General features: G+C 51.5%; 10 protein-coding genes across 10 annotated transcripts; 5 read left to right on the forward strand and 5 right to left on the reverse strand.

Annotated features, from left to right (window-relative positions):
* Positions 1-2888: 2888 nt before the first annotated feature.
* CTRU02_213425 (sulfur metabolite repression control protein) lies at positions 2889-5243 on the forward strand (the record flags this gene model as incomplete). Its single annotated transcript, XM_036731658.1, has 2 exons — positions 2889-3419; positions 3483-5243. The coding sequence occupies 2 exons, from the start codon at positions 2889-2891 to the stop codon at positions 5241-5243; spliced, it is 2292 nt and encodes a 763-aa protein (XP_036576657.1).
* A 2520-nt stretch (positions 5244-7763) lies between these two features.
* On the forward strand, positions 7764-9087 carry CTRU02_213426 (succinate:fumarate antiporter; the record flags this gene model as incomplete). Its single annotated transcript, XM_036731659.1, has 5 exons — positions 7764-7824; positions 7922-7969; positions 8059-8307; positions 8412-8871; positions 8934-9087. 5 exons carry the CDS (start codon positions 7764-7766, stop codon positions 9085-9087), a joined length of 972 nt encoding a protein of 323 aa, XP_036576658.1.
* Positions 9088-9521: 434 nt separating this feature from the next.
* CTRU02_213427 (cofilin tropomyosin-type actin-binding protein) lies at positions 9522-10665 on the reverse strand (the record flags this gene model as incomplete). The annotated part of the gene is made up of 3 exons (XM_070206049.1): positions 9522-9917; positions 9985-10562; positions 10647-10665. The coding sequence occupies 3 exons, from the start codon at positions 10663-10665 to the stop codon at positions 9522-9524; spliced, it is 993 nt and encodes a 330-aa protein (XP_070060442.1).
* A 794-nt stretch (positions 10666-11459) lies between these two features.
* Positions 11460-11796, reverse strand: CTRU02_213428 (uncharacterized protein; the record flags this gene model as incomplete). The annotated part of the gene is made up of 2 exons (XM_070206050.1): positions 11460-11708; positions 11743-11796. 2 exons carry the CDS (start codon positions 11794-11796, stop codon positions 11460-11462), a joined length of 303 nt encoding a protein of 100 aa, XP_070060443.1.
* Positions 11797-12086: 290 nt separating this feature from the next.
* Positions 12087-14942, reverse strand: CTRU02_213429 (uncharacterized protein; the record flags this gene model as incomplete). Its single annotated transcript, XM_070206051.1, has 6 exons — positions 12087-12322; positions 12379-12794; positions 12850-13882; positions 13938-14201; positions 14261-14590; positions 14732-14942. The coding sequence occupies 6 exons, from the start codon at positions 14940-14942 to the stop codon at positions 12087-12089; spliced, it is 2490 nt and encodes an 829-aa protein (XP_070060444.1).
* A 493-nt stretch (positions 14943-15435) lies between these two features.
* Positions 15436-16331, forward strand: CTRU02_213430 (short-chain dehydrogenase reductase; the record flags this gene model as incomplete). The annotated part of the gene is made up of 3 exons (XM_036731661.1): positions 15436-15484; positions 15535-15978; positions 16036-16331. The coding sequence occupies 3 exons, from the start codon at positions 15436-15438 to the stop codon at positions 16329-16331; spliced, it is 789 nt and encodes a 262-aa protein (XP_036576660.1).
* Positions 16332-16677: 346 nt separating this feature from the next.
* On the reverse strand, positions 16678-18466 carry CTRU02_213431 (amidase; the record flags this gene model as incomplete). Its single annotated transcript, XM_036731662.1, has 2 exons — positions 16678-18379; positions 18438-18466. The coding sequence occupies 2 exons, from the start codon at positions 18464-18466 to the stop codon at positions 16678-16680; spliced, it is 1731 nt and encodes a 576-aa protein (XP_036576661.1).
* A 513-nt stretch (positions 18467-18979) lies between these two features.
* Positions 18980-20120, reverse strand: CTRU02_213432 (putative alcohol dehydrogenase; the record flags this gene model as incomplete). The annotated part of the gene is made up of 2 exons (XM_036731663.1): positions 18980-20017; positions 20070-20120. The coding sequence occupies 2 exons, from the start codon at positions 20118-20120 to the stop codon at positions 18980-18982; spliced, it is 1089 nt and encodes a 362-aa protein (XP_036576662.1).
* Positions 20121-20740: 620 nt separating this feature from the next.
* CTRU02_213433 (polysaccharide deacetylase) lies at positions 20741-21744 on the forward strand (the record flags this gene model as incomplete). Its single annotated transcript, XM_036731664.1, has 2 exons — positions 20741-20846; positions 20921-21744. 2 exons carry the CDS (start codon positions 20741-20743, stop codon positions 21742-21744), a joined length of 930 nt encoding a protein of 309 aa, XP_036576663.1.
* Positions 21745-22746: 1002 nt separating this feature from the next.
* Positions 22747-24274, forward strand: CTRU02_213434 (N amino acid transport system protein 9; the record flags this gene model as incomplete). Its single annotated transcript, XM_036731665.1, has 3 exons — positions 22747-22930; positions 22989-23418; positions 23479-24274. 3 exons carry the CDS (start codon positions 22747-22749, stop codon positions 24272-24274), a joined length of 1410 nt encoding a protein of 469 aa, XP_036576664.1.
* Between the last annotated feature and the right edge of the window lie 1554 nt (positions 24275-25828).

Raw genomic sequence — 25828 nt, forward strand, 5'->3', positions numbered from 1 at the left:
AACTACAGGCACGTGGCAAGCATGGAGCATACTGATTGCTGAATCCAATCAGGCCGATCCATGATCTAGAATGAAAGACCTATAATCCTAGTTAATTAGACTGTACTGTCACTGACTTTCCACGATTTGATTGATACTATGTGCACAAAGGCGTCAGTACAGGCACCGCTGTAGAAATACGGGCTAGCTAATAAGAATGAGGAGGGCAGTTTCGTTATACCTGCTATAGTGCTATGTATACATACATGACACGAGGCTTTGCTCTCAGGTCTAGTTCTGGCCCAAGCGGCGCAAGGTTGATGGACAACGTGACCTGCAAGCGAAAGCAAGCAGTCTCCACGGAATGCTGGACAATGAAAATGACGCCATCGCAGGCTCGCGTTAGCTCATCCCAATTAGGGAGATTGGCAGCCAGGATGGCGACATTGGCGGCGGCCTTAACCTCATCGTCGGTACTCGGTGCAGTCTGGAGAAGCCCTCTCTTCCAGCTGTGAAGGGAAAGGTACGGACAGGTACCGACAGGATTCCCCGCAGAAAAAAATATTAACGAGAACTGGGAGAGCTCGGAATGAGATTTGAAGATGTCGCAAGTTTATGCTGAAAAATCAAGGTTCTAGACGGAACCGACGGGACAAAGCCTTTTTTTTCTCTTCTATTTCCATCCTTTTGTGGCTAATGGTTACCAAGCGCAACTGATTCATTTCGGGCCCCAGCGGGATGACGCGAGAGAAACTGAAAAATACGTGGACGGCGATGGGCTAATCGCCGATCGGGCCTCAATAAACGGAACGGAGCCTTTATTTCCCACTCTTGTTTCTTACAAAGAGAGAAGAAAAATTGAAAAAAAAAAAAAAAAAACAGAAGATGAAAAAAAGAGAGAACCCGCCTGACCGTCTCTCTGGCGGAGATGTTGATGGCAGATTCTAACTGGTCGAAACGAGGGAACTGACTGATGAAAACCACCTTAAGGCCCAGTTCGTAATGCTTAGTGCATGCCATGTAGCATGCTTGAGCATATTGTTAAGTAAGCTTTTCCACTACGAAGCCGGCGTGCACCTTGAGAAATGCTCCATTCTGGGTCATTACGGTAGTGCTGGTCAGGCAACGTTTAGGGCTCTGACGCACGCCATCCGGCAAACTCAAACCATCATGAAAAGAGACACACATTGATACTGGGTGAATGATTGAGATGTGGATTTTTTAAGGCGTTTGTGGTGTATCAGCTGCATAATCGCGGGGAAGAAGGGGAGAAAAACAAGACAACTGCACCAAGACCAAAAACACACATACCTAGACACTAACCAGGTATCGTGTAATTTACTAGGGATAGAAAGAGTAAAGTACTTGCACAGTCTCTCTACCTTCGGACAGCCCCCAGCCTTACTTGCCTTTTGCAGTCTCGCTTGTCGGGTTCCGTCCCCCGCAATCTTCAACTACCTTCCCAACCAGATCGGCTATCGGTGACGGTGCAGCGAGACCCGTCGCGCTTACCGTATTGCTTCGCCGCAGCGATAACCGTTAGCCTGGCTCGCCCAGGTTCGCCCAGGCTTAGTAACAGCAATTCGAGGCGCTTAGTGGTCATTTCGCCGCCGAGAGTGGGCCTGGACCCCTGGGAACCGCTGTCCAAAAGTCAAAGGGTGGAACGTCTGGGGGGGCCACACAGCGATAACGCCATTTTCGCCCCAAAGCACCCAAACCGCCTCTTTGGTTCTGGCTCCGTCTGCGGTTTTGCTGTTGCTTGCTGTGTTTGACAAGCCTACGAGTACGACTCTCAGGTACCTTTTACTACCATTTTACTATTACAGCTACCCTACTGCTACTGCTTTGCCCAGTCGAAATCTTCTCCGCTTTATTTGATACCCCCCCAGCGCAAAGCCATTTCGACATCGGCCTCCTCGCTCTGACTGACTGTCTCTCTTCCTCAACTGTTGCTCTTTGGCATTTCGAGAACGGACAATAAGTACGTCGCTCCCCCAACACACAATATTTGCGATCCCAAGCCCGATCACGACATCCCACAAAGCGAAACCCTCTGCGGTCACGACGACGACATACTTTCCTCTATACGTCCTCACCACCATCTTCGGCTGAACCTTGTTGTCAATCCTCACCCCCCTCTTCCTCCAACACCTGTACCTCCCAAACCGCCTATCCAACCATTCAACTCAACCCTCCCCGGCTGCTTCATACCTGGACCTTCGTCTTACATGGTTCCCGGACAGCTTTAGACGTCCATCGAAAGAAATCAAGCGCATCGAAAGAAAAAAAAACTAGCTTAAAAAAAGCAAAAACCGTCCCATCTGTCCGCCCCCTTCTCGACGAATAACCAGGGGCTCAACCTCCTGCCAAACCTGCTCTAAGCCGCTGTTTGTCCCTCAACAACACCAAACAACAACGCCCGCGCGCATACTCGACAGCCTGCGCTGTAATTGCGTGCGCTTGCGAATTTCCCCCTGCTTGAACCAGTCGGACGCTGTTCCTGTGGATCATCTGGGGCTCCCTTCTTTTGGAAGCTGGCAGACTTACTCAGATACAAGCCATACTGCAATTAGCAACCGCGAATCTTGTTTCCCCTGGCTCGCACGCCATCGCCAGGTCCTCTCGCCTCACCCGCTCCCAAACCGCCCACCGACATCCACACGCCCCCCCTACTCTAAAGGGGTCACTTTGCGGTCACTGTACACGGTTCCATCCGTCTGTCTCTGGCCCCCGTCATTCTCTTGCTCGCTCGTCCTTGGCCTTGGAGACTTTGCTGTGCCTGTCAGACAGGTCCGGTCTTGTCTCTCCGTATCTGACCAGCGCCTAGCAGCTTCCGTCTCGCCCCGGATGATTTGATACTACATCCCCCCGAATCTGTTTTCCATTGCTCGCTGAAACATATTGCGGCCATGGACCTCGCAAGCACGTCAACCGTCCCGGATCCCCGGAGCATGAGCCTGAACCTGGACCTAGACCTAAGCCATCCGTCGCCTTCGTCGCCCAGTCGCCGCCGTGACGAGCTCGCCTTAACATCCACCCCATCTCCCAACTCCTTCATAACCACACCGACTTTCACCGCTGCCACCGACTCTCCCTCGACCTCCAAATCCACCTATACCTCTGCCTCCGCCGCCAACGATGTGATCACGGCAACTCAGCCCCCAACCAAAGACAACTGTGATAGACGGAGACTCGACGAGGGAGACAACTCGAGATTTCCTGCGAACATGCCGACCCAACTGGTCGGTCAGACTGTTACACCCTTCCTAAGAGAGCACATCCCCGGCATCTACGCCCCCATCGGCAAGCCTGACGTCCAGAACGAGAACAACAACCTCAGCCAAAAACGAGACCCAAACAGCAAGTACTGCTATCGTCACCGCCCCGACGCAAAGTGTCGTCGCGCAGCCGACGAGTCCAAGATGGTCCTGATCCAAAGTGTAAGCCAAGCCAGTCTTGCTGCCCACAGGGATTACCGACTCCGTGCTGACACATGTGCACAGGAACTCGATAAGCTCCCCGTGGCTGACCAACAGGCCATCACCCATGTCTGGTCTCTCTTCTCTGCCGCTCCTGCCAAGCATCGCGATTTGATGCTTCAAGGCATCATCACACAATGTTGCTTCCCTCAACTATCTACCGTCTCCCGCGAGGTCCACGAGCAGCTCAAGATCGACTTCATGGCTGCCCTCCCCACCGAAATTTCCTACAAGGTCCTCGGCTACCTCGACACCGTATCGCTCTGCAAGGCCGCTCAGGTAAGCAGGAGATGGCGCGACCTCGCCGACGACGACGTCGTGTGGCACCGCATGTGTGAACAGCACATCGACCGCAAGTGCACCAAGTGTGGATTTGGCCTACCACTTCTGGAAAGAAAGAGGCTACGAGACTGGAACAAGCAGAAGGAGCTCGCTCGGAGTCATGGAGTCGAGGAGCCCGCCGAACAACCTCAAGAGGCAGCTGCGGAACCGGCATCGTCACCTAACGCGAACAAGAAGCGGGAACTAGTTGTCCTCGATGACAGCAGGAAGCGTAGCTGCCTTAGCGAAGTTGGTGAGCCTGGTGCGCCCAAGGCCGGATCCGAGAAGGAGCGTGACCGCCTTATCAGACCATGGAAGAGCGTCTATCGTGACCGTTTCAAGGTCGGCTACAACTGGAAGTACGGCCGGTGCCACATCAAGACGTTCAAGGGCCACGACAACGGTGTGACTTGTCTACAGTTCGACGACGATATCCTCGCCACGGGATCCTACGACGCCAAGATCAAGATCTGGAACATTGAGACAGGAGAGGAGATTCGCACTTTGTCCGGCCACACCATGGGCATCCGCACGCTCAAGTTTGTCGGCAACAAGCTCTTCAGCGGCAGCTTGGACCATACCATCAAGGTCTGGAACTGGCAGACGGGCGACTGCATCAGCACGCTTCGTTGCCACACCGAAGGCGTCATTTCGGTTGACTTTGACGGCAAGTTCTTGGCCTCTGGGTCCATTGACAAATCAGTCAAGATTTTCAACTTTGACAGCAAGGAGACATTCTGTCTCCGTGGGCATGAGGACTGGGTAAACCATGTTCGTCTCGACCCTGGATCGCAAACCGTCTTCTCAGCTTCGGATGATTGCACCGTCCGATTGTGGGATCTGCGAAACAAGACGTGCATCAAGACTTTTGAGGGTCACATGGGCCAGGTGCAGCAGATCTTGCTGATGCCGGAAGATTTCGAGCCGGATGAGGAGCTGCTCACCGGTGACAACACCGACACCGCGTCCGTTCACAGTGGCAGCGGACGTGCCCGCAGCACGACACCTTCGGCTTGTGCTAATGTGGCGTCCATTCTCGGGTCCTCCTTCGGCGACTCAACTTCGGCGGAGGACGAGCGGTCGTCATTCGGCAGCGCTTTTGCATCTGACCCCACTCGGCAGCTCCCGCCCCGCTATATGCTCACGGCCGGACTGGACAATACCGTCAAGGTGTGGAACACGGCCACCGGAAAATGTCTCCGCACCATGTTCGGCCATGTGGAGGGCATCTGGGGCCTTGTCGGCGATACCCTCCGCGTCGTCACCGGCGCCAACGACTCGATGGTCAAGGTGTGGGAACCCAAGAGCGGCAAGTGCGAACGCACCTTTACTGGCCACTCGGGTCCCGTCACCTGCGTCGGTCTCAGCGACAGCAGAATGGCCAGCGGAAGTGAGGACGGCGAAGTTCGCCTTTACAGTTTTGAGGCGGATGGGCCACTCGAGGAGTGTGGCACCCCTGCATAAACCAGCGATTGGAATTTTGTTTGGTTTTTGATCACTTTTTACTATTCACATTACTCTTTTCTGGCGGGCGTCTGGCGAAATGATTCCCAAACGGCGATTTTACAAGAGACGGACGATATTGTTTTGCACGTTGAAGACTACCTCTGCAACCCTACCTCTTATCATTTTCAGATTATTTTAGAAATGTCCTCGGGGACTTATGGGTATCGGGTATTCAGGGAACCGGGAAGCAAAAACCGGTCATGGGGATGGCGGCGTTTTATGGATTGCTTTTATGACTCCTTCCACCATCAAAAGGGAAGGGAGTAGGATAGGATAGGGTGGGAAACCAAAAAGGTAGCGGCAGTGTCCAGAGTATAGGATATATCATGATGCCCGATTTAATCTACTACACAGTGGTTTACGACTCATACCATGACTTTCACATGCTCGTGTCTCATGTTGGGACCTGACAAAGTCGCCAGCCTCACTTTAAAGCATCTTACTACTGCTACTACTAATACTCTTAGGTAGTAGAATAATTTCATCTGATACCGGCGCGTCATGGTCAGATTGGGTACAGCGGCAGGCAACACTAGGGACCTGGTTCAACCTGGTTTCGAACTGGTTCCCATCCCTCCCGTCCGTCCCTCCATCAGCTGATGTGACTTTTGTGTTCCTTCAAGCAAGCTCATTTTGGGACTCCTCCTGGCCCATGAGGGCAGTGCCTGATGAGAGATCGAGGGGGAGGGGAACGAAAGCTACCGAAAACGGCATAGGGTCTCTTCCTCTCACGCTTGTCTCTGATCTTTGACTTTTTTTTGCAGACTTATGTATTGAAGAAATCAAGTTCTCTTTTACGTCGTGTGCGTGTGTGTGTGTGTCACTGCACTGGGCTTTAGTCCCCCCCCCAGGACCAGCCTCCGAACCTCGGCTTTGTCCTGACGAATGGGCCCTGCTTCTCGGCCCAAGGCCGGATGTGTTTGTGTCTCCACTGGTTGGGGGAGGGTGACCGCCGCGGTGGTGGTACGTACCGGAGTTGTCTCTCTCCCCCGCAAAATCACAAGCTCGGCTTGGAGTCGGTAAAGCTGGAGGGTGGGTACTCACGGTAGATTACGACGTATAGTTTGCGGTATTGCTTGTGGTTTCTGCCGCTACGTCACTTTCTGGGGGGGGAGTTTGCTGCGCAGAATCACAGGCCGAGAAAGTCGATGTATTGGAGGTACACACTGGACCTGGAAGTTGACTCCTCACCCCTCTTTATGACGGTGGATTCAGTAACTGATGTAGATCCAGCTTCCGGTCGTCCATTTTGAATTGTCTTCCACCCGGTATAACCCCCCAATTCCCCCCTGTTTCTACCCAGATAGAGAGGCAGAAAGACAGAGATGGAGAGAATAGACAGAGAAATACTTTTTAAAGAGAGCGCCAGGGGTAGTTTCATTCTTCATGGGGGTGAAAAGAAAGGATTCGAAGGGTCCCCCCTTTCACGCTTGCGGGACTTGCCAATCAGCCTCCCACCCCCAGTTTCCGTTCCGCCGAATCGGGATGGGTGAAGGTCATTGTGTCGCAACACACACGCTTGAAGATTTTCCAATGGTTTGAGCCACTCAGATCTCGCGTCCCCTTCGTGCTGCTGCTGCTGCTGCTGCTGCTGCTGCGTCACTCTCATGCCAATCCCTCTTTTTCTGCCTTTCCTTCCATGCTTCTGCATATCTTCTCTTTCTTCTAGGCTGGGGGGCGGGCAGACTAGTCAAGTGTACTTTGCGCGTAGAAGTTTTGGAAGCGTCTGATCTCTTACCACCCTTCCATCCACACACGCCCTGGCGCCCGTATTGCCGATGCCCCTGGCGCTGGTTTGTGTGTGTGAGTGTGTGTATCTTATGCCGCGGATGAAAGGGGATGAGGAGAAGCTGGGAAGTACACCTCTCACTTATGCTGGACAGGTGTAGAATGCGCATCCAAAGTCACACTCACTCTCTCCCCTACACACCACGCACATTACCACATGGCATTGGGCAACTAGCTCTTGAGTCATCTGCCAATGGTCCTGACTGGCCCTTGCGGCTGATTCTATTCTGGCTCGTGCCTTGACCCTCCCTCCCTCCCCCCTTCACTCCTCGCGCATCTGATGCGCCACCACCTGTAAATGGGTTTGTTCCCGCCCGCTCTGCCGTGGCTTTCATCATCGGCGCCGAGGATGGAGAGTATGCTTTTGTACGGTCCCTGGACGACTCTGTTCCGAATCTTCTTCTTCTTCTTTTACTTCTTCCTTGTCCCGTCCCCGGTTCCTTCCTAAGCTTTCCTCCCCCCTCCTCCCTTTCTCCTTGCTCATCTCTACTTGTATGACTCCTCGATTACCTTCTTCTGTCTCACGAAGCATTGTAAATTGCCATTGATATACAAGAAAAAGCGAATTGTCGTCTTTGTTGAGTTTATCGTACACGGCGGCGCGAGCCTTTCTTCTTCTTACCCCTCCACCTCCCCCCCTCTCTCCCCCTTCGTTCTTCTCGTCCGCGGCGGTAGCATCGCGTGTATATCATGGCCTCCAAAGTGAAGCAGGATGGCAAGACGCCGCCCTCTGCGGCCACGAACCTCATTGGTATGTTGTTGTTGTTGTTGTCGTTGTCGTCGCCCAGCCTTTTTGTCACTGTGGCTTTCTTGTTTTGCGCGCCCGACTAACATTGATTTTCCAACAGCCGGTGGTGGTGCCGGTATGATGGAGGCATTGGTCTGCCATCCCCTCGGTAAGTCTGCACGCACCCTGGTTTCCCGGTCTGCGCCGGACGTTCAGAACAAACCCCAATTGACACACCCTTCTTCTTTCCTATCGCAGACACGATCAAGGTCCGAATGCAGCTGTCGCGGAGAGCGCGGCAGCCCGGCGCCCCCAAGCGCGGCTTCATCCGCACCGGTGTCGAGATCGTCAAGAAGGAGACCCCGCTCGGCTTGTACAAGGGCCTTGGCGCCGTGTTGACGGGCATCGTGCCCAAGATGGCCATCCGGTTCACGAGTTTCGAGAGCTACAAGCAGATGCTGGCGGACAAGAAGACGGGGGTTGTCAGCGCACAGGCGACTTTCTTGGGTGAGTCTCTCTCTCTCTCGCTCTCTCCCCTTCCTTTCTGCCGGACAGACATGTGGTTTTGTTAGGCTGTTGAAGAGTGTTGAAATTGACGTTCAATTGCGCAGCTGGTCTCGCGGCGGGTATAACTGAGGCCGTCGCCGTCGTGACGCCGATGGAGGTCATCAAGATCCGTCTCCAGGCGCAACACCACAGCATGGCGGACCCCCTCGACATCCCAAAGTACCGCAACGCGGCGCACGCGCTCTACACCGTCGTCAAGGAGGAGGGCGCCGGCGCGCTGTACCGCGGCGTGTCTCTCACGGCGCTGCGCCAGGGCAGCAACCAGGCCGTCAACTTCACCGCCTACTCGTACTTCAAGGAGGCCCTCAAGAAGTACCAGCCCGAGTACGCCGGCACGAACCTGCCCAGCTGGCAGACCACCGTCATCGGCCTCGTCAGCGGTGCCATGGGCCCCTTGAGCAATGCGCCCATTGACACCATCAAGACGAGACTGCAGAAGACGCCGGCCGAGGTGGGCACGAGCGCGTGGAGTCGCATTGCCAAGATCTCCAGCGACATGTTCAAGTAGGTTTCTTCTGTCTTCCTGCGTGTATCGAATCGAGTACTGACTGCATGGAAATTGACAGACAAGAAGGCATGCACGCCTTTTACAAGGGCATCACGCCGCGCATCATGCGTGTCGCACCCGGACAGGCCGTGACGTTTACCGTTTACGAGTACCTCAAGGAGAGGCTGGAGAAGAGCAACCTGGCCTTCACCGGCGGGAATTACGAGGAGTAAAAATCAAAATGGCGGCTATGCGGAGGGGGTATTGTGTTAGGGGGCGCCGCTGCTACTGCTGCTGCTGCTTTTCCGGTGGCTGTCTGTTGATGCGAGAGATACCAGGGGTTTTAAATTTGCCATACCTATTTTGGAGGAAAAGAAAGAAAACGGCGGCAGGGTTGCGGCATTTCGTGTTGAAACTCCGGGATTGCAAGTTAATGAAGCACTGCGGAGGAGAGACTTGTAGATACGCTGAGTTGTGCGCCACCATTCATATATAGAGAGGTATTTGCATTGCGAATCATTCTTCTATTTCATCACTCGCTAGCCTGATCTACAGGCCCCCGGAACACCAACGCCGTGCATGCGCTCGCACTGACTTTATATTCCGCTCCAATTCTAATTTTCTTTCTACCAGATGACAGACAGACAAGACATCAGGCACTGTCCGTTCACCTGCCGGGACGCTTGGGTCTGCTGAACCCTTGTCTGGTCGTCACCTTGGGGTGCAGCTCGGCCAGGACCGTCTCCTCAGTGACCTCGCTCGGCTCTTCCACCTCGAGCTTCTTGTCCAGCGTGAGGCCGGCCTCGCTGGACGCGACCTCGAGGACGGCACGCTTCATAAGCGGGTACAGCATGCGGTTCTTGATGGACTTGTTGCCGGGGGTGACGGGGCAGGTGTAGATGAAGAGCAGGGGGCTCGACTCGGTGCCGTTGTGGGTGTGGGTGAAGCGGTAGAAGGTGAAGCGCGGCTCGGTGGAGGAGATGGTTTGCGTGAGCTCAGAGATGGAAGAGGGCTTCTCGTCGGAGGGAACGAGCTCGACAGACTCCTTCTCGGGGTTGATTTTCTGGTGGAAACGGCCAGTTAGCTATCTATGGTCATCCAGAGACATGGATGAAAGTGATTATACGTACCAGCATAACCAGCGGACGGCCTTCGTTCAGCTCCTTCAGAGCCGCAAGGGCGTCCTCGGCAATGGGCATGGCGAGGGTCTTGCTAAGGTGGATCTCCCGTGTTCCCGTGCCGGTGCTCGCCTCGGCCTCGGCCTGCTTGACGGCACCGAGGCTGCGCTCCTCCTCGGTCAGGGGCGCCTCGAGCTCGGTGTGTGCATCATGCTTGATGAAGCCCTGGGCAGAAAGCTCCTCCGGGGTGGTTGCGAATATGGATTCGCGGAAGTGTTCGGAACCCAGCTTGCGGACGAGGGTTAGGCGGGTCGAGGCGAAAAGCATCTTCTGGCGGACCTTTGCCGAGTCGGGAACATAGGTCACGGCAGCAAGGTGTGGAGCGGAATCGTAACGGCGGAGAAGGGCGTAGATGGCTTCATTAGGCTTGAGGTGAGGCTGGAGGGAGGAGAGGTTGTCCTCGAATGAAGAGGAGGTCTTGGGGAGGAACGTGACAGGTGTAAGGGTTTCAGACTCGATTGTGATGACGAGACCGAACTTGTCGTCGTCGGAAAGGAGTTTGTTGAACTGGGAGACAAGCTCCTGCGAGGCTGATGGCTGTTAGCTTCGACTGGGTGAATGAGGGTATTCGCGTTATGTGGCGGTGGGAGAGGTGGACATGGATTTGAACGTACCAGAGATGCCAGACTGCATACTGGCGGTTTGGGAGGGACAGCTCTAGGTATTCACAATTGACTACTTAGAAGCTGATCCGTTCCTAAAAAGGGTAGAAGTCCAGTTAAAATACACGGCTCTCCCACGAGATCGAGGTGGGATGGCGGCGGTCGGTGCTGTGTGAAGCTGAAGATGGCGGCCGCTACGTCAGCTGTTGGGTGGATTCCAGGATGGGGACGGTGGAGGGGAAGCAGCAGCTTCCCACTTGGGCGGGGTTCCGCCGTCAGTTTTGTATTACATAAGCGAGCCGGATTGCTATTCCCGTACCTTGCTTGGTACTAAGTATTTGATTCATCACCATATCAACATATAAATGGGCTTTTATACGGCTATTATGCTGCAGTAATGATATGTTACGAACAATATGGTTTGATGTATTCCTGGAAAGCCTTTCGATATCATCATCCTGATCATTCGGCGCTCTATCTCAACCACATCCATGCCAACGCTACAGCGCCAAAGGCGGCACCATATGTCGCAATAATCTTCACCGACTTTATAACGGCTTGATTGCGGAAGACCCTGCTTGACTCGCTATGCGCAGCCCTATCATTTGCAAATGGGAATTCCTTCCCCTCAGGCACTTCCTTGCCAAGAAAATCGCAAAGCGGCTTCCATCCATCTTTGCCTACTCGGTACACCAGCAGTCGTTCCGGCGCGATGTGCGCCTTGATGCGCTCGGAATGCCGTCGATAGATCTCGGGGGACAAGCGGCGCAAGTCCTCGAGCGTGTCTGCCCCGCCGTAAGAACCGCGGAAGATCTTTTCCATTGCCTAAACTGCCCGGTTGCCGATAATGGTGCCAACAACCTTGAGAAGCAACTTGTTCGATGGCTTCATTGATGGCGCGAGGACCTGGCTGTCGTAGCTGTCAAACCACTTGTCCACGTCACGTTCTGTGAGAATGATTTTGGCCTCCGGGTACGCGTCGGCCAACTCCACCGCAAAGTAACACGCCAAATCTGTCAACGCATCGTATTTCCCAAAATACTCGTCCCAATCTTCCCGGGAAAAGGGCTTTCGCTATCGAAAAGGTGCCGGTCTTTAACATGCCTACAGCAATCACCTTAGGAGGCCCGACACCGCGAGCTTTACTTTCAGAGGTTGCCATGACAGCTATCCGTTTGATGAATTCCGTCGAACTGTAGCACGCTGATACAGCTAGGGTTGTTTAGAGGTTCGGCTTACACATGGGGGACTGCTGATCTTTTGTATGTCTCCCGCAATTCCACTCGCGGAATCCTGCCTCTCACCTTCAGTTGGTCTTGGCACCAATGAATGTGCCCCAAAGGCCAAATCCTCCGTAAGACGGCTTGTACATAAGCCTCTAGTCAGCATGCGCCGTAACTCCCAAGTTTATACCAGAGCTTCTAGCGATTCGAGAACCCAGGTTACTTCCCGTCATCTTTTCCGGATAAGCAACTCGCGATACTTTTCCAAGCTTTTGCCAATAATGTTGATGAATGGCCACTGCGTATTGCTCTTGAAAAAATGCGCCCATATTTTGAGGACCGCGAGACTGAGCGAGGCGGGATCTCGATCCACAATCACCTCGGGCTCGTCATCGTCAAAGTCGACAACGTCGTATGCCTCTTCGACAATGCACCGCACCCAATGCAGTATCCTATCCTCGCTATCTGTGGCCCTGTAAGAACGATGGCTTCGATATTTCCTGACAAATCATAGGACTTACCACTGAGTGGCATGGTGGCCGAGGTTTCAGTGAGAGAAAAGAGCCACTTGCTCAGCAAAACAGCACATTCGAGGCCGGAAAGCGAATGCCTCACGCTCCAGAAGAAGGCCTGGCTGCGGGCGACGCGGTCGACGCCAAGCCTTACAGGTATGCTGAGCATGTGAGCCGTGTACAGAAGCGCAGTGATGACACCGCCACTTCTCTCGACCGCCGGCGACATGCTGATGGCCTTGGCTATGCGAACAGGGTCACGGGTCTCTAATAGGCGGTAAGGGCCCAGATGAAGATAGATGCGGACATAGGCAAGCCCAAGCAAGGAACTGGATGTAAAGGGAATCGGCCCGTTCTCATTATTGGGATCGAGACTCGATTCGGGGGCCTGCTGCCACCCCGCAGTCCACGATCGCAGGCCACGTCTGATGAGAGAAGTTAACCTTGTTCATGTGTGTGTGAAATGACGTGAGAACTTACTCGAGCTTTTCAACCTCCTCGCAGGGTAACGATGCCGAGTGGTCCATTACCGGAAGTGAGAGATCCCGAACGATATATATCCTTTGCAACAGGCCGTGCAGGAGCATGTAGTTACCCAGTGGCGTGGGGATGGGATCCAGAGGCGCGGTACCATCGGTGTTTCTAAGAAGTAGGGACAAGGCATCTTGAAAGAAGAGTTGCTGTTTCTCGGTTTCCCTTCGAGCGACCTGCCACTGCAACGCATTTGTTGCCTTCCATTCCCTGGTGGAGCAGGGGAGCCGGAGGCCGACCTCATTAGTACGCAGAACCGGATACACATTGTAAGCTATGCTGTGCGTGTGCATGAAGGAGAAAGCAATGAGTTTGGCCCGTCGGGCAGATTCCTGTTGAACCCACGTATGCCACGCAGCTTGTGGTGTGCTTTGCTCCGCAGGCATCTCTGGCTCGTCTTCTTCGTAGAGGCCGACCTCACGCAGGACCTGAGCTAGAAGTGCCTGTAGGCCGAAAGCCTCCTGCACGAGACGAGCTTTAGGTTCCCACGTGGCGTAACCCATGAGAGCGATCAACGCACGAACTGTCTCTATAGGCTCCCACGGTCCCCAGTCCCGTGCTTGGATGGCTCTCGACTCGCGTCGTTGCGGAGAGAGATTATTCAGGTTGAGGAACGAGCCGGTCTTGGGACCAAACTTGTCAGACTCACGCCCGAGTCTCTCCAGAAGGATAGCCTTGCCAGCATGGAATAGCCTCTCTGACATGCGGTGCTCAAAACAGTACTGCGCCCCTACCGCAGCGAGGCCCAAAATGAGTTCGAGTGAGTGCTCGAATATCCTCCATGTCGGAGTATGGATGAAGGGCATATGTGAATGAAACCCTTCAAAGTAGGACGTCAGGTAGCGACTGAGTGCATGACGAGAGGGGAACTTGAAGTCGGGATCCAGGATATCACGAAAGGTCTCTATAGACGCAGTGAGACGAGAACGCTGCTCATCCGTGATACGGTACGGTTGAGATTCTGTGTCGGCGGAGCGGGGTACTTGAAACGAGGTCAGTGTAGCTCGACGATATCAAGTGTTATGAATAAGCCTCACTTGAATCAGGTAAGTTTTCCGCTATACGGTTCCCAGTGGGCGCCGACGGCAGCCACGAACTGAAAGGAGTCCCGGGCCGGGTCCTACTATGCCGGGGACCGGGAGTAGCAGTCCCTTCCCTTGAATCTCTGATTCCAGAGTCAATCTCATTGTCTCGGTCTGGGCCATGGAAGTAAGGACTCCATTCCGCAGGCAGACCGACACCGTCGAGAAAGTTCGCAAATTCTCTGAAATGAGCGTCAAACCCTACAGCTTCATGGCCGCCTATTACGATTTGTGTCAGAGGCAAGTCAAAAAGATCGGATCAAAGAGCTGGAGCCTACTGCTTTCGTAAAATTGGTCCGTTATCAGGCTCTGCTGATATGATGCATCAATGAGACCACCGTTGCGAGGAACGGCCATGGGGTATATGTCTACTGGTTCTGCTGGCGGAGCTTGTGACCATTGATCTACGCTCATTCCAGAAAGAGACGCAGCAGCGGCTAGGTCAGCCTCGACCGGTCCATTGGTGAGTTCCCCGGAGTCCGGCTCCGACGCACCTACCGGAGACTCGGACCCGTCTTCATGAAAGGCGATCCGCTGATGGCGGGTCAGCAGGTCACGTCGAGCAAACGCCGCTCCACAACGGCAGATGAATGGCTTCTCCTTGGTGTCTGGCACGTGAGCAGGTTAGCATTGATGCATATGGCGGGGTCCCCGCAATCTGGCCATGGAGAGAGATTGTGTCTGAGCATCGGTGAATCATGCGGGTATTGGAGAAAGATAGGATAGAAGTCAAGGAGGGGGCGACTGACGAGTCCGCACATGGCGCTCCAGATGCTCAGTGCGTTTGAATGTTCGTCCGCAGTGAGGGCATGACCGGGTATCAGGGCCGTGGCCGGTTCGCCTCTTTCGCTTAAGTGGAGTCGAGTGTGGTCTCGGATGCTGCTGTGGTTGTGGTTGGGGCTGTTCTGGGGGCTGGTTCTGCGTGCCAGGACGGTTGTGAGACAACTGCCTTGCCAGCATTATTGCTTCTCCCCCGTCACGGAGTCTTGGTTGGAGGTGATGGTTTCGTTCGAAAGGCAGACTGAGTTGGAGAGAAGGTAAATTGGGGCATCCCCTTGGCTTATGTTGGAGAAAAGTTGCTTGGTGGGGCGGCTTAAAGACTCCAAAGGCTGTTATCTTTGGAGACCATGACTCGTATCATCCACCCCACCATCCATTAAGGCTGTTATCAGCTGGAGTAGGAATGTTGACGTACCCCCATTTCACTGCGTATATCTTGCTTTCTCCGAAGTCGTGTCTTGCCTGCTTCCCCGCAATATCCACAAAATACACCGAAATTGGGTCTTGTGAGCCGGTTCGGTCGGGTGTGTTGGAGTAGTTGAGACACGATACTCATCAGACTGATGTCAAGCCTCCAGCCGAGAATAAACTTGAAGTCAGTTTAATCTGATCATAATCCCTTTTACAATATTTTCGTGTTACCGTTGTAAGGGTCCCCTGCTCTTCATTCAACATGTTCAAGTTCCCAGGAGTGGTGTTCATCACCGGTGCTGGCGGGACAGGCACGTAAAATCTCCCCATGCTACGATGCCTTGTCACTAACTATTGTCAGGTATCGGAGCAGCCGTGGCCAAGGGATTTGCGCGGTCTGGGTGCTCAAGGATAGCCATTACCGACCTCAATAAAAAGTCCCTTGCCAGCACACGAGATGCGATTCTCGAGGCCAACCCAAAGGCTGACGTCTTGAGCCGCGATGGTGACATTTCGGATGAGAATTTCGTGAACCAATTAGTGGGAGATGTTGCAAAGAAGTTCTCTCGCATCGACTATTCTGTGAGTTGTGCGGGTATCCTGGGAAAATCATTACGATCTCACGAGACTTCGACGGCTGCATTCGATCTCATCACGAACGTCAACTATAGAGGCAGCTGGCTGGTCTCTCGAGCAGTGCTTGGTCATATGCTGAAACAGAAGCCATTGGAAGAACATGGTGGACAAAGAGGCTCAATTGTGAATATTGCCAGTCAACTTGGAATCGTTGCTAGGCCATCAGCTGGTAAGTTCAATGGAGTCAAGTGCCCCGCGAATCAACACTGACAAAGTCTTGCGATAGCTCCTTACTGTGCCTCAAAAGCGGCCATTATCAACATGACGCGATCTGACGCTATTGATTACTCCCAAGATGGTATTCGGGTTAATTGCGTGTGCCCAGGGGTCATTGCGACGCCAATGACGACAGCGTCCGAGGAACTAGTCCAAAGATTGAAGCCAGCAATTGATATCGCTCCAATGAAGCGTATGGGAACACCGGAGGAAGTAGCTAATGCAGTTTTGTTCTTGTCTTCTAGCCAGGCGTCATTTGTCCAGGGACACGCACTTGTTGTCGATGGCGGTTATATCATAAACTAAGGCGGATTAGTGCTGAACAGGATCTAGTATGATATTGGGATAGTATGATATTGATTCAAAGCAAAGACACACACACACTGTGAATTGAGTGAGTGTATGCGGAGCAATATTCCCAGGCCCCAAATGGCTACATCAACACAACTAAAGCCCAAAGAATATGTCTGTTTTTGTAACAACGTACCAAGTCATCATAAGCTTGAGGTGTTAAGTTTGAGTATGAATACACAGAGTAGACGAAAGAGCTGTATTGACAGTGTAGTGATTTGATATACGATAATGAAATGAAACGTCTTGAGTATCCAGTAACTTCCATGTTTTATTATCTATCATTTAGTTCTAAAGCTGCTCAAGCAGATAGCTTCACCCGCTTCAGAGTTGGCGAACTGTTGCCATTAATTTCAGTCATCGTTCTACCACCCACATCGAGATTCTTTTCTTTTGATAAAGAGCCATTAGTGTGTTGGAATTTCCCTTCGCCACCCTTGATGTTGCGCCAGTCAAAGTTCCTCTCCCAGGCATGCCCAACGGCCAACACCTTTTGTTCCTGCCATAGCCCTCCTACAATCTGCATTCCAACTGGAAGCATTACCTGCGCATCATCTGCTGCGTGAAGGAAGCCAACCGGTATGGACATGGCTGGATGACCGGTTACATTGAAGACGGCAGTGTTCGACGTCAGGCCGATCGTGGGCTCAAAAGAGCCTAAAACTGACTCTCGAGAGCCGTGTCGTGGTGCCACAAAGGGTGTCGTTGGCATGATGATGACATCGTATTTTTCAAAAGCTTTTTGGTAGGCGTCTCTTATTTGGCGACCGATGTTGATGGTTTTGCTATATAGGCCGGGGAACTTATCGGAAAGATAAAGGCCATTGATTATAGTGTTTTTGGTTGACGGGAAGAGCTTCTGGAAGCTTGGGTCAGTCCATGGAAGTCTTGCCTTTTCAAACTCAGTCAGACCCAAACCCCTATGGCCAGAAGCTCGACCCAGGATCCCAGAAGACCCTGCGATGCGTTGCTGAAGCGTCCAGATTGAGGGACCCTCTAGATGAATAGGAATTGAAACTTCCTCTATGCTAGCCCCGAGCCCTTCCAGTTTCCGCGATGCTTCTAGGACATGATCTCTGACTCGGGGATCAACAATTTCTTGGTGAAATCCCTCCTTCAGAAGACCAATTTTCAGTCCATCGAGCCGACCAGAACTTGACTGGAGGCCTTCAGTGAAGTTATAAGAACCATGAGATGCGGCTCCAAGGGACTTATCATCAATATCGTCGTAGCCTGAAATAACATCAAGACACTGGGCAGCCTCAATGACTGATCGACATATGGGTCCGGCATGGTCGTCAATAGGATCACCGCTTGTGATGCCCGTGAAGGGAACCAATCCGTGTGTTGGCTTAACCCCGACACATCCGCAAAAGGACGATGGAACTCTGATGCTCCCGCCTTGGTCCGTACCGAGTGCAATATCAATCTTCCCGGAACCAACCAAAGCTGCACCGCCTGATGTGCTGCCGCCTGTCGAATATCCTTCTTTGTAGGGGTTATCGATTACACCTTGGGCACTGGTGAAAGACGCCGTGGAATTGCAGAAGTGTTCGCAGGTAGAGGTGCCCAGAATGTCTGCCCCAGCATCTAGTATCCGTGTCACCACCGTCGCATCTGTTGAAGGCACCCAGGGGGGGAAAGCATCACTGCCAAAGAACTGCGGAACGCCAGAAACCGCAATGCAGTCCTTCAAGCAGGCTGTCTTTCCCTTGAGGGAACCAGACGAGGGATCTTTAGAGGACTTATCACCACGAATGCGAAACCTGTAAGCCCACGCATGACCGAATTCCTGCTCTTCCTCTGCAGGCAGATGAACGTTTTCGCGAGGGTACTTCTTAGTATCAGGTATCGGTTGGTAGTCGGGAAGGCTGCTGATGCGGGTCGCGCAATCGTGCACCGCGGCCAGAAGCCTTTGATAGTCGGCGGACTCTTCCGGCTTAATCGTCAAACCAAGCGGTTCAAGGAGATCCTCGACATCTCCCTTTTTGACAGGATTCTCTCTATAGAATGAGTTTAGTTACACATGGATTAGATGTAGGGGTGGAATGGCAAACGCACGCCGATATGTCCTTGAAAAAGACGGACATTGTGATCAGGTGGGCGTGCCTTGTCCGTTCACTATGTGTCGTCTTGTGATGGTTGACAGACAGTAAAGTCAGCTTGTAGGCTGTTCATATGGACTTGAGAACTAAGGCATACTGGAGCCACGAATATTTGCCGGCCACCTCCTCCGAGGGCCTTACAGTCAGTAAGTGGCAAGGTCTATTCTAGATGACAAACAATTGCAATCGGCATTACTAGACCAGATGGTGTCAGTATGACCCCGCCATTTGATGCGACTCCACGACTTGGAGTTGGAGAAGGGCTAATGGGGTAAGATTGACGGACCAAGCGTTGGAGTTGGGGTTTTTTGCCAGGACTAACTCCACACTGTATCAGCAACTATCAAGGCTGTAAAAACTTAGGAAGCTTTGCAAAGAGCAAATAGTGTACAGGCATTGCGATTAGAGAAATTGGGTGGTTAGGCTATTCAGTCTGCTGATCAGACAAGGGCGAGTGCAAAGGGCCATAGTGGTTTAAAACGCAAATTGCTTGACGCCCTACTCCGCCACCTGCACTACCAGTCTACCTTTGAAAGCGCTGTCTTGATATGCATCTAGAATACTCGGAATTCCGTCAAATGGAACAAGTGTGATCTGTGACCTGATTCCTGCCCTCTCAACTGCTTCCATCATTCGTTCCGTAGCCAATTTGCTCGCAACATAGCTCCCTCGAATAGTGAGTTCTCGAAACACTATAACGCTTGAATCGAACCTCCAATTATCAGCCGGCAGACCTAGAACACCCATAACACCCCCAATCCGTAATATCGTTAAAGCCCAGTTATTGGCTGCCAAAGAATCTGTGCAGACTACTGCTGCTGCAACACCTTCGCCATTTGTGAAATTCATAATCTGAGTAGCAGCATCCTCGGCGCCGGAGTCGACCACTAGTGATGGCCTCAAATCCTCATTTGACATTTCCGTAGCTAGCTGTCTCCCCGCGGGTCGGCTGTCGATGGCTATTGTGCGGAAGCCCATAGCCCTTGCAAACTGAAGACCGAGGTGACCGAGGCCGCCTATACCAATAATTGCCACTGTCTCACCGGGGCTTAAACCAGACGTTGCCCGCTCTAACGAGCCCCAGACTGTTGCACCGGCGCACATCAACGGGGCGGCTTGATCGAATGGCAAAGATGAGGGCAAGCGAACTGTTGTCTCCGGGTCAACAGCAAGGTATTCTGCAAAGGCCCCATCATGCTGGAAGCCCGCAGTTTCTCTCTTGTCGCAGAATCTCGGATCAAGTTGCGTGCTAGTACGCCTCACGAGTCCGCAACCACTGCATTTTCCGCACGAATTCTTGAAGTTGAGAGCCCCAACTCTGTCACCAATCTTCCATTCAGGACTGCATTCGGTGCCGATTTGAACAATAACACCGGCAGGCTCATGTGATGGGATCATTCCCAAAGGCGACTTGAACTGCCCTTGCAAAACCTGCAGGTCAGAATGGCAGAAGCCGGCCGCATGAACCCTAATAAGAAGTTCATTTTTGCGAATGGTAGGGACATTTCTCTCAACTAGCTCATAAGGTCTGTTGTACTACGTTGTTTTAGTATTTCTCACATTATGAGGACCTGATCGGGGAACCTACCTCTGCAATCTGTGCAGCTCTCATCCGACTGGGAATATTTGGGTTTGACATATTTGGAGGCGATTAAGTCTCGATAACCATGATAGTGTAGAATGTGACATCCTTGGGTTTGTTGCGGAGGATAAACGTCTAAAAATGTCGAGCTTTGACCAAGGCCTTGTTCTCCAGCTGTTGCCACTGTGATGAGCGATCGACCTCCTTCAGAGTTGGAGGATTTTACCTCCAACTCATCGGGCCATTCTTATCTCAATGCCTCCAACTATCTATCAGGTGTTGTAGCCTGACACCGGATAGCCTTTGCATTAGCGCAGCCCCTCTTCTTTGTCAAACCCCAGCACAGCTCCAGTATCTTCAAGTAAACAAGATTACCCCAAGATCTATCTTCCAATCAGAATGAGCACCCTGACTACACCAGTGAGCCCCAGTCGCGGAGTAGTCTAGCCTGAGATAAACAAACGTGTAAACGTGTGCAGACACTAGATGAATTTGATAGACTAATGGGGTACTGGGATGCATTTACCCCTCATTTACTAGTGTGCTTGGTATCAGTGCTTTGTTTCTTAAGTTCAGAACCACCCTTCTCGAACAAAACTCTCACCTTTGGTCATACGCTGCTCAACCCCGCACATCACAAACGCAGACATTCGGACATACAATTCACTTCAATCATAATGGGAAAAAAGCGTGTTCTTGTTAGTTACGGCGTCGATGTGGACGCCATCGCTGGGTGGTTGGGATCATATGGCGGCGAGGACTCACCCAATGACATCAGCAGAGGTAAGCAGCTCATGCTTAGAAAAGTCGCCACCCTAATGACCGTGGCTAAGTAGAAGGAAATTGACCATCTACAGGATACTTCGCAGGCACAATCGGCGTCCAGAGGGTGCTAAAATTATTTGCCAAGTATGATATCAAATCTACATGGTTCATTCCCGGCCACAGTCTCGAGACATTCCCTGAAGAGATGGCAGCTGTTCGAGACGCTGGGCATGAGATTGGTCTTCACGGCTATTCGCACGAGAACCCAACCGACATGACCCTTGAACAGCAAAGAGAAGTCCTTGATAAGACGTATCGAATGCTCACTGAGTTCGTGGGCAAGCCACCAAGAGGTAGTGTTGCGCCTTGGTGGGAGACTAGCAAGGAAGGCGCGCAGCTGCTTCTTGATTACGGCATTGAATACGATCATAGTATGAGCCATCATGATTGCCAGCCATACTATCTCAGGACTGGAGACACGTGGACAAAAATCGACTACAGCAAGAAAGCCAGCGAGTGGATGAAGCCACTCGTACGAGGAGAAGAAACAGGACTAGTAGAGTTGGCAGCGAATTGGCACTTGGATGATATTCCGCCATTTCTATTCATCAAGAATGCGCCAAACAGTCACGGCTTTGTCAATCCAAGAGACATCGAGGACATGTGGAGAGACCACTTCGACTACTTTTACCGCGAATACGACGAGTTTATTTTCCCCTTGACTATCCACCCGGATGTTTCAGGGCGTCCTCATGTAATATTGATGCACGAAAGACTCATTGAGTACATGATGAAGCATGAAGGGGTGGAGTTTGTTACAATGGAGCAAATCTGTGATGAGTTCAAGGCGAAGAACCCACCACCTGCTGGAGCAGTATTGCCTGCCGCACCTGGGGCGATTCTCAAACAATCATAAAGCAGTAAATTGATAGAAAAAAAAACAATATGAGATTTACTTAGGAAGATTTTCGTTTTCCAGTGACTGTTGTAATAGCCGGGACCCAGAGTGAAGGAGCTATTCGGACCGGCCGCCAACCCTTCACGTGACCCGCAACCGGGTCGTCCCCACGAGACTGGCAGTGCGAGAGATTCATCTCCCTCGTCCACTTCAACCTTCCACTTGTTGTGTTGAACGCATCTCCAGAATGTCACTGCCTTTACCTTTAAACTTTAGTTGATTGAGCACTCTTCCACCCGTTTGGGTAGACCCCTGATACCAAAACTGGCCGATTTACCATCACATTATGTCTCTTACTGAACTGCCAATTACCTGTAATGCCAATATACGAGGGTGCCTCAATGAGCCTTGCCATTCCAAGTTATCTATCAATAAGTCTCCACATCCTATCTTTTAACATCATTTCTTCGCAAGCCCCTTTACCCCGCGCTTATCGCTATGACGTCCGATCCGTATCAACGGAAGTGGATCTTTGGAGATAACTCGCCTTAGCAAAGGGTCTTCAGTGACTCCAACGTCGGCATTGTGTTCAGAAAACTACTCCAACAGACCTTGAATACCCCAATCTTGTGACACTAGTCTCTTCACAAACCATGTCAAACCCCACAGATTCTCACTACATCCCTGGACGGGCTTTTGACTTTGGCTGCTGCCAAGGGTGGGTGACCCATGAACTTGGAGCGGCATCTGAAGCTCCTCGCGGGGTTGGGTGGGCTTTCTATGTCGATAGTTATCTGCATCGGAAACTTGTTGCCGCCGGGAGATAAGCCACCCAAGTATTCGTGTTCTTCACAGCGCGTTCACGAATGATAGCGCCTAAATACTCCAAACCCAGCAACACACATGCGTCTTGATATATGAGAGTTGTGGTTTGTCTTTTTCGAATGTGCAATCGGCAGCTCTACCAGTACATGCACAAGAATTTGACAATTCCGGACAGTCGAATTGAATCTTCCCAATATGTCAAAAACCACGCCTGAAAAGACCGACGCCATCTCGCCGGCTCCAGCACGTAGCAGCGGAAGCATCGATGCCGGAAAACTTGAAAACACCGAAGATGCTAACGAGGTTTTCAAGAGAGGCGATGGAGCTGTGGACTTTCGCACAGTCGGCTGGATCCATGCATCCGTCATTTTCCTGAAGGGTGAGAGAGCATTACTGTTAGGCTCTTCTGTTGACAAGATGAAGCTAATTTTTTCAAGTTATTTTCGCCACTGGTGTCCTTACAATCCCTTCCGCCATGTACGTCCTTGGTGCGCTTCCGGGTGCCATCAATGTCTTAGGCTGGCAGTTCTTGAACACATATTGCGCTATCGTCCAAGGCAACTTTCGTAATGCCCACGCTGGATGCCACTCAATCGCCGACATGGCCAACGTAGTTGGCGGTCTTTGGTTGAAGGAGGTAGTTGGCGTTCTGTTCCTCGTCACCTACGCGATTGTCGGGGCCTCTGGAATCTTTGGCACATCAGTCGCTTTCAATGCTTTGTCCAACCACTCGCTCTGTACCAACTCTTATATGCTCGTTGCTACTGCTTGTGTCTTTATCCTTGCGAGCGCTCGTAAATTCGAAAAGATCGCTTGGCTGACATGGGCGGGCTTCCTGTCGGTCTACATCGCCGTCTTTATTGTCGTGTAAGCTTATACCTGAACGTAAAGTCTTCGTTATGATCTTTACTAATGTTTTCCAATTAGCGTGGGAGTTACACAGGTCGACCGACCTGCTGCTGCCCCTAAGACCGGAGACTTCGACCTTGGATACCACGTTATTGGAAATCCCAACTTTGTTACCGGCATCACTTCCGTGGCCACCATCTTCTGTTCCGGTGCCGGTACATCTGCGTTCCTCCCGGTTATTTCGGAGATGAAAAAGCCTCGTGATTACAACAAAGCTGTATACCTTTGTATGGGTATCGTCACTGCTTCTTACCTTACATTCTCCCTCGTCGTCTACCGCTATTGCGGTCAATGGGTTGCGTCTCCATCGCTTGGGAGCGCCGGCGATCTGATCAAGAAGATCGCATACGGTATTGGCCTCATAGGACTAATGGTCAGCGCTTGTCTTTACATTCACGTCGCTGCTAAGTATCTTTTCGTTCGCCTCCTGCGCAACTCGGTTCATCTACAGAAGAACTCAATCGTCCACTGGGCTGTCTGGCTCAGTTGCACTTTCACCATGTCCGTCGTTTCTTACCTTCTGGCTTCTGGTATTCCTATTTTCAACTACCTTCTCGCACTGGCCGGAAGCTTGACATTTGCCCCTCTGGCACTGGGTCTTCCGGGCTATCTCTGGGTATATGATCATCAGCATTATCGCCAGGGGGCCTGGTGGAAAGTCCTTGTGTACTGGCTAAATTGGCTTATGATACTGCTGGCTGTGTTCTTGACCATTGGTGGCACCTACGGCGTCGTTCAGAACATTATTGATGCTTACGCGCAGGGCTTGATTGGGGGAGCCTTTTCTTGTGCTGACAACAGTGGCTCATCATAATTCTTGGAAGGAGACGAAAGTTTGTTTATTTGCGTAAAATGATAAAACAAAATTAAACGGCAGCATCATTTATCCGAGTAGCTTGGAAATTAGGTAATTTGAGAAGACTGCTATCTGATTTAGTAGTGGTGTCACATTCCCACAAGACCATCACGAGGAGCCGTCTGCTTTTCGTGTGGAATAGAGTGAATCGTAACATCAACATAACAACGCGTGAGTTCTGAATTTTGAGGCTACCATTTCCATTTTGATTCATAAGCCTACAAATAAAAGTGCAACTACATTCTAGCTAACTCTAGCTTTGAGTTTTATCGAAGTTAATGCTCCAGCCGGTGCAGATTTGTGCCAGTCTCCACCACGAACGCTTCTTTGTGGGAAAAGGCTAAGGAACAACAATTAAAATTCCCTGAGTTACTGACTGTGTGATATTTTATGTACCACGATGGATTCATTTTGAGCATTACGAGGCTGACGGAAATCGGGGACGCTTCGGACACCGAGGCGAGTTGGTGACACCGGGGCTCAAGTCTCGGAACACGGCACGCTTCGCCACAGCAACTCATGCACCCTGGCAATTCAAACCTTCCTATTTAGTAATTACCAAAAGTGTGTTATACAGAATAACCACAAGTCAAGTCAACCTCCATGACATAGATACAAAAAAGTGCCTCAGCGTTTATTTGGCTATAAAGCTGTCTTCCTCCTCCATGCTCGACATATAGTCTCTTTATACCACAACTCAAACGCAAAGAACGTAAAATATCCAAGACGAAAAAATGATGGTCTCCAGTTTAAACATTCTTTTCTTTCTAAGCCTGGCATCAGTTGGCCTAGCTGCTCCCAAGACGTCGCCTTTGGTACCTAGCATTCTTATGAAAAGGGTATGTGATCTGATGTTGTTGCAAGATGCCTTCAGCTCTAATAGTTGATGTGTTTTAGAAGCATACATGCCTTAGTGGTGTTGTTAATTGTTACTACGGGAACAGTTGCGACTCTCACGCCTGTGTCTCCTGCTCTTGTTGCCCTGGTGCCACTCACATGGGGTGCGGTAATGCAGCAACTGGAACATGCGTAAACAGAGGCGGAGGCAACGGGGTTACTTGCTAAGTAATCATCCAGAAGCCTCTTGAATGGTGGATGAAGGGTATCGGGTTGGTCAAACGCCGGTGTATTTCAATTGGTCTTTTTTTCCATTTTCTTGTGGGCTACCTGTTACAGGACAGGAATACTTGCTTGACCGGCAGCCCAATTGTGCTCTTTGGGTAGGGAATTGTTGAAGGTCCAATTCATATACGGGTGTTGAGTTAAGAAGTGATAAAAAAAACAATTAGGCGAAGCATCAATCATCCATGCTGTAACGTGGCTAGAAGGAAATAGCGTCTGAAAAGCCAAATTGATATTCTTCTTCACAAAGAATGAAGACGACTAACTGTCACCAGCTGTGAGTCCGGTTGATTGAAATACAACAAAAAAGGACGAATCGCATATTTTAGTTTGTAGGAAGGAAGTTTCTTCTTCTTTTGGGGGTTTCCTTCCCTTTTCGAGTTGTGGTTC

Source organism: Colletotrichum truncatum, assembly GCF_014235925.2.
Source record: "Colletotrichum truncatum strain CMES1059 chromosome Unknown Contig_0009, whole genome shotgun sequence".
Lineage (NCBI taxonomy): Eukaryota > Fungi > Ascomycota > Sordariomycetes > Glomerellales > Glomerellaceae > Colletotrichum > Colletotrichum truncatum.